This window comes from Montipora foliosa, chromosome 11 (genome assembly GCF_036669935.1).
Source record: "Montipora foliosa isolate CH-2021 chromosome 11, ASM3666993v2, whole genome shotgun sequence".
In the NCBI taxonomy this organism is placed as follows: domain Eukaryota; kingdom Metazoa; phylum Cnidaria; class Anthozoa; order Scleractinia; family Acroporidae; genus Montipora; species Montipora foliosa.
The window spans coordinates 9,335,660-9,343,159 of NC_090879.1; the positions used below are offsets into that span (position 1 = coordinate 9,335,660).

The following is a 7,500-nucleotide window of genomic DNA, read 5'->3' on the forward strand; positions in this document are numbered from 1 at the left end:
GCGCACACAAAAACAATTTCCTCAACCAATTAACAAGCTGGAAGAGAGTGACACTGAAGAGACTTGAAAACAATTTTGTTCTTGTTTCGAGACGATCAGAGTCTAGTAATTTAAGTGGGCTTACAATAGTAATAAGGGGTAAAAATACTACAAATTTAACATAAAACACAACAAATAAAGATAACTGAATGGTTTGTTCATTCATATGGTGCGTTTTATTTAGGAAAATGACAAATTTCATAATCAATAAAAATCAATAATAATCGATAACAATCGATGAAAATCAATAGAAATCGATACTCACACAACTCTAAGTCTACGATTTTTATCGATTTCCAATACCAATCGATTAATTGTTATTGATTATTATTGATTGTTATTGATTGTATCGATTATCGGAAACCATTGATTGACAACGCCGGGATGAATTGTCAGAGTACGAGGCAGTTATATATGTCAGTAATTAAATTGTTCCAGCGCTGTCACAAATGACAACCTTGCCATGACTTTGTTATTTGGAGCTACGTCCCTTTCCCATATCTCCCTATTTTGCCAAATTCCTCTTTCCCTTGTTCTTCATGCTGGTTGTTAATTTTCTAAAATCATTAAAATTAAAGAAATGAACTTTTGTAATTTGAGGTCAAACATTTGAAACAGCACTGGAGATCGAATTCTTCTTTCATTAATTTTGTTTGCCACGTTCGCCAACTTTTATGGACCCCCTCATTTCTTCATTGCTTTGTGCTTTGCCTCGTTGGCGATTGTGGCAAAATTGTCATTTTCGCCATATTTGCCAAATTCGCCGCTTTCGCCAACTTTTATGGGGCCCCTATACTGCTTTGTGCTTTGCCTCGTTGGCGATTGTGGCAAAATTGTCATTTTTGCCATATTTGCCAAATTCGCCGCTTTCGCCAACTTTTATGGGCCCCCTTCACTGCTTTGTGTTTTGCCTCGTTGGCGATTGAGGCAAAATTGTCATTTTCGCCATATTTGCCAAATTCGCCGCTTTCGCCAACTTTTATGGGGCCCCTATACTGCTTTGTGCTTTGCCTCGTTGGCGATTGTGGCAAAATTGTCATTTTCGCCATATTTGCCAAATTCGCCGCTTTCACCAACTTTTATGGGGCCCCTATACTGCTTTGTGCTTTGCCTCGTTGGCGATTGTGGCAAAATTGTCATTTTTGCCATATTTGCCAAATTCGCCGCTTTCGCCAACTTTTATGGGGCCCCTATACTGCTTTGCGCTTTGCCGCGTTGGCGATTGTGACAAAATTGTCATTTTCGCCATATTTGCCAAATTCGCCGCTTTCGCCAACTTTTATGGCCCCCTTCACTGCTTTCTGTTTTTCCTCGTTGGGGATTGTGGCAAAATTGTCATTTTTGCCATATTTGCCAAATTCGCCGCTTTCGCCAACTTTTATGGGCCTCCTTCACTGCTTTGTGTTTTGCCTTGTTGGCGATTGAGGCAAAATTGTCATTTTCGCCATATTTGCCAAATTCGCCGCTTTCGCCAACTTTTATGGTGCCCCTTCACTGCTTTGTGCTTTGCCTCGTTGGCGATTGTGCCAAAATTGTCATTTTCGCCATATTTGCCAAATTCGCCAACATTTTCTCATTTTTGCCATTTTTGTTGTTGTGTGCATTTCTGGACATATCTCATTAGATAGAGAGATTTTAGCATTTCTTTTCGGTGAAACGGCAAACGCCAGGTTACTGCTTGTCCGAAATGCATGAAAATGATTTTAATCTTACTTTAATCTCACTTTACTGTATATGCTTCCAGTCTGCTGGGGGTAAATTGACCATTGTAAAGCGCCTTTGAGACGTTGTGATAAGGGCGCTATATTAATGCACCACTTTATTTTATTTTTTTTTTTCCTCTCTCTTTTGACGAGTTGTTCGGTATCTGTAGCCAAGAGGCAAAACATCAGCCGAAATCAAATCGGTTTCTACTATTTTTCGGTAAAACGCAAATTTCAGTTTGCGGTTTACCAAAATCCCATTGTTGAAACAACGTCCGACCATTGAAACAGTTCAGAGTTAAATGAAATGTAATCAAACCATTATTCTGTGAACACTTTGACTTAATACATATTGGTTACAACCAACTCGATGCTAGCCTCGGCGTTGGCTATGTACGATCTCAGCCAACGCGCGTTTTAGAGAATAATACTTAAATAGGGTTTCCTTCAAAAGTACGCACTCTTACTCTTTACATGCATATTGCAAAAGGCGGCTGCATGTGTCAATGGTTAAGGCGTGCTTCATTTTAGGAGGCAGTGCGTATCAGTGGTTAGGGCGCTTGCCTTGAGATCCAGAGATCCCGAGTCCAAGACCCGTTCTGATGATTCTTTGAATTTTATCCTGGTAGTCCCAGGTTCATCTTCTTGGCTGAACGTGTAAATAGCCAACTGGTTTGCCTCCGGCAAGTTGGGATTCTCATCAGTTGTTGTTCTGTTCTGTTCTGTCGCTTCGTTTATTGTCTCATTGGCCCTGAAAAGCCCCTATGGAGAGTGGTCATAAGGGAGAGTAAAGTTTTTTCTACTATAATTATGCACCCTATAAATAAAGTGTTCTAAAGTGTATTTTCGTAAATACGCTGGGAACCGAACGGATATTTTAATCAATTTGCATTGTCCATTTCCACAAGCCTCAATCTTCAAAATACAACCATGATGCACAAATGTGTGTTCACGACTTAGAGATCGTGGTTTCGTAGTTGACTTTGGCTGAATTTTTATTTTTAGAATCATACGACCCCTTGTACAACCTCTTGGTACACCCCAACTCTTCAATCGTTGCCAACACCTGTTGCATGTTGGGTAACGTTCTCCGGCACTCTGCAATTTTCTATCCAGCTCTTCAGAGGTAGGGGAGTAACATTGACCATAAAATGATCATTTTGTTGTTCTAAAGTCTATCAAAAATCTTTCAGGAACACACAAGTACGACGCACGAATCCAACGTGCAACGCAAGAAAAACTTTATTATTATTATTTTTGGAAGACTATCCTTGATGCAGAATCCGACGGGTGAAAACTTAGGTCGGGAGATATAAAATGACGCAGATATTATGTTCGGAGGAGCATCATGCAGCTGGTAGATCACAGAAAATCGCCAATCGTGCTCTTTGCCCCTATATTTCATCTCTTGAGTATTCTTGAACCTCGCTTATCAGAGCTGAGTAAACTTGGGTCCGTTACACAATTCTTAAGACAGCGGTTCAAAATTTTTGGCCGTGGCCTTACATTGCTAGCATCTACGAGAATGTTTGGAGGGGGTGGTGAGAGGAAAAGAGCTATGATGGAAACAAAAGAACATGGGAGCATTATTGAAGGCGTCAAATCACTGATTATGTTCCTCTTTTTTCTTTTCTTCCAGAACAAGTCTGTTAGACACTTTGATAAGGTGTCTCAAAAACGAAGATTCGAACGTTCGCAAGGTGGATTTTTTTTTTGACATTCTGTTTCTCTGTTATCAGTTTCTTCTTATATATTAGGGGGTGTTTACGTGAGAAAACTCGCACCGGCGCGAGTTTCACACCGGGGTGACTTCTTGATACTGCATTTACATGATGACGAGGTGAATTCGTATCGTGTTTACCTGAAGGGACACCACATATCGATAGAATACAAGCGTGACTCCAAATAGGCCATTTTCGAAATATCAAATATATTCAGCTTGAAAGTGAGGCAGTGAGGACAAAGACAATAGAAACACGTGGGAATAGACCTTTTTACCGATACGGCGGCCATTTTGATTTCTATTGTTTCGAAAGACATTATGGGATGCACAGGGGGCAAATTAATGTGTATTTGCCCCCTGGGCATCCCATAATGGCTATTCGAAACGACAGAAATCAAAATGGCCGCCGTATCGGTAAAAAAGTCTATTAATGTGAAAAATATTTACATAGCATCCACTTTCCTTTGTCTTTGTCCTCACTGACTCGATATCAAGCTGAATTTTAATATATCGAAAAAGGCCTTTTGCAAATATGGCGTCTATCAGGAAAAGTACGCATGTGCTACCCGTTCCAGCCCAACGAGAGGCCGATTTCACACCGAAACGAGTGGTCGTTCCTCGTTTACATGATACAGTTGCGAGATTTCGCGCCGGAACGAAATTTTCGCTCTGGTGCTGGAACCGGGGTGAACTCGCGCCTGTGTGAGTCGCCTCAGCATGACTTTTTTCGGTGATATCATGTAAACAAATACAGAATTAAGGGAGGGAACCGGAGTGAACTCGCGCCGGTGCAAAAGTCGCCCCAGTATCATGTAAACAGCCCCTTAGCTTATTTCACTTCGTAAATGGGATATGCGAAGGAGAGAGATGATCTTCGCACGTATCTGGACAATTGACCTCTTTAGCTTTTACGTTTTGTTTTCCCATTTCAGACCACGTGATCTTCCCGAGGGAATTTTCCTTTTGTTTTTTCATAAGTTATGCATACATATGCACGTGCACAAGACGGCATTTGAAAGAAACTGTTCCATAGAGTAACATCACGTGGTCTGAAATAGGAAAACAAAACTCACAAGCTAAAAAGGTCCATTCAAGTAATTGTCCCTCATAGAAACCTGAAAAATTCAGGTGGCTCCCTCTGCCGGTGCTATGCTCTACCAACTGAGATATGAAACCACATAGTTAGGCCGGAGCAGGTCAATTTGTTGGGGCCGTGTGTATCTATGGGATATGTCGCTAATACTTGGGGTTATGTCCAGCCTACTACAAAAAAAACCAACATTTGATTTGATATGTATTAATAAGGTTTGATTTCATTTGTACACGACCCCAAAAGCTATTCAGCTTTAAACATTATTGTGTTAAAATAAAGTTCTATTATTATTATTATTATTATTATTATTATTAGTAGTAGTAGTAGTAGTAGTAGTAGTAGTAGTAGTAGTAGTAGTAGTAGTAGTAGTAGTAGTAGTAGTAGTAGTAGTAGTAGTAGTAGTAGTAGTAGTAGTAGTAGTAGTAGTAGTAGTAGTAGTAGTAGTAGTAGTAGTAGTAGTAGTAGTAGTAGTAGTAGTAGTAGTAGTAGTAGTAGTAGTAGTAGTAGTAGTAGTAGTAGTAGTAGTAGTAGTAGTAGTAGTAGTAGTAGTAGTAGTAGTAGTAGTAGTAGTAGTAGTAGTAGTAGTAGTAGTAGTAGTAGTAGTAGTAGTAGTAGTAGTAGTAGTAGTAGTAGTAGTAGTAGTAGTAGTAGTAGTAGTAGTAGTAGTAGTAGTAGTAGTAGTAGTAGTAGTAGTAGTAGTAGTAGTAGTAGTAGTAGTAGTAGTAGTAGTAGTAGTAGTACTAGTACTAGTAGTAGTAGTAGTAGTAGTAGTAGTAGTAGTAGTAGTAGTAGTAGTAGTAGTAGTAGTAGTAGTAGTAGTAGTAGTAGTAGTAGTAGTAGTAGTAGTAGTAGTAGTAGTAGTAGTAGTAGTAGTAGTAGTAGTAGTAGTAGTAGTAGCAGTAGTAGTAGTAGTACTAGTAGTAGTAGTAGTAGTAGTAGTAGTAGTAGTAGTAGTAGTAGTAGTAGTAGTAGTAGTATAGTAGTAGTAGTAGTAGTAGTAGTAGTAGTAGTAGTAGTAGTAGTAGTAGTAGTAGTAGTAGTAGTAGTAGTAGTAGTAGTAGTAGTAGTAGTAGTAGTAGTAGTAGTAGTAGTAGTAGTAGTAGTAGTAGTAGTAGTAGTAGTAGTAGTAGTAGTAGTAGTAGTAGTAGTAGTAGTAGTAGTAGTAGTAGTAGTAGTAGTAGTAGTAGTAGTAGTAGTAGTAGTAGTAGTAGTAGTAGTAGTAGTAGTAGTAGTAGTAGTAGTAGTAGTAGTAGTAGTAGTAGTAGTAGTAGTAGTAGTAGTAGTAGTAGTAGTAGTAGTAGTAGTAGTAGTAGTAGTAGTAGTCCCCACTATCCGAAAAGTTATTTTAGTATATATATTAAAACAGTGAGAATAATACAGCACAAAAAGATTATTTTGTCTCATTTATTCCTGCAACGATTACAATATTTTCTGGCGCAAATTCCCCACGAGTTGCTCGGAGGTGAATAGCAAAGGGATATTCGTAGTTTGCGTAGCCAATCAGAGCGCGTATTCAACGCTATCCACTGTTTTAGTATATACTAATTAACACTTAGACCCGTAGCCCTTGAGGGCGAAGGGGGCATTTTAGTATCACCCAACTAGTCGGACAGAAAAGGCAATAACAAAGTTAGCAAATGCAATTAAGTTGAAGAAATATTTATTTGGGAATAAAACTAAAGAAAGCGTGACGCTTTTCGCTACTCGAGGACTTTTACTAATAGTCCTCTAGTAGCGTAGCCAGTCAAAATGCGGGATTTGCATTAGTCTACTAGTTGGATGATACTAATTGTCGATAGCAAAGCTGATATGCCAGTGGATCGGCCAGCAGTCGAAATACTTAGGATACATATATTTTGAACTGACGCTGTAGTTGTTCATGTCCTTGCTAAAACTCCCGATTATCTTGATAGTCTGCCTGGACGGATGATCCGTCTGCCTGTTTGCCCGTTTATGCACAGACGAATCATCAGGCGAACTATGTACTGTTCTTTGCCCAAGATTGTCCCAGATCGATGATCCGTGTCTAGTATAAATTGAGCCAATCTGGCATCGTTGTAATGAAGAAAAAAGAAGCCAAGGGAAAGCATGAAGAAACTATTTAAGGCCGGTTTCTCTCAGGTAAAGAACTTGACGTTCCCTTCTTCCTTCCTCTTTTTCAAGACCGCCAGTTTCGCTATTGGTAATGCTGCATACCACAGCGACTCTCTGTACACGGCACTCAGTCCTGCCATTCCTATGTTGGTCGACCTGCTGACGGATTCTGTTGCTAGGACAAGAGCTAATGCTGCGGGTAAGGAACACTTCCAGAGTTGAGATAGAATTATTCTGGACCAATACTGAAAATACGAATATGGTCTATTGAAATGAAATCTAAAATAGGGATTATTATGATGGCGGCGATAAACGATAACTGGCTATTGAATGTGAAGATTTATAGTGTCTTTGCTCAGAGCAAATCGTGAGAGCGATTTCGCACAGTTTTGTAGATGTTGTGAATTACTTCTTCTCCCCCCTTCCCCCAGAACGGCAAAGGTTGTAAAACGCAAGCATTTTGCTGTTCATGCATGAACGGCATAAGAAGTCCAAGGGAACCCTAAACAAAAACATTGTCCTAAAATGATGTTTTTTTCCCTTTCAGGCGCATTAGGCAATATGGTGAGACATTCACCAAGTCAATACCAACAACTGATCAAGAGCCAGGCACCTCACGGGTATGTAATGAATTATCAAACTAATTGACTTTGGTTTCTGTCAGCTTTCCTGCCAAACCTTACGAAACAGTATGGTAGACTACCGTGCGTATCTTAAAGGCAAACCCAAAGTGTTCTTTACGTTTTGTATCAACTTGTTCCAGCACTCGGCAAAGTCCTTTTGATCTATGGATGTATCTGTTTATGCTGCTTCGTGCACCGTAAGACTTTTTGAACGTTTCTTGCCAA

The 7,500-nt window shown here is 39.7% G+C and overlaps 1 protein-coding gene across 1 annotated transcript in view; it reads left to right on the plus strand.

Moving 5' to 3' along the window:
* Positions 1–7,500, plus strand: part of LOC137976065 (serine/threonine-protein kinase 36-like) — a 42,526-nt gene that overhangs the window by 33,288 nt on the left and 1,738 nt on the right. The window contains exons 29-32 of the mRNA XM_068823331.1: positions 2,748–2,868; positions 3,382–3,442; positions 6,722–6,851; positions 7,200–7,272. Coding sequence (XP_068679432.1) covers positions 2,748–2,868; positions 3,382–3,442; positions 6,722–6,851; positions 7,200–7,272 — 385 coding nt within the window. The remainder of the gene's footprint in view (positions 1–2,747; positions 2,869–3,381; positions 3,443–6,721; positions 6,852–7,199; positions 7,273–7,500) is intronic.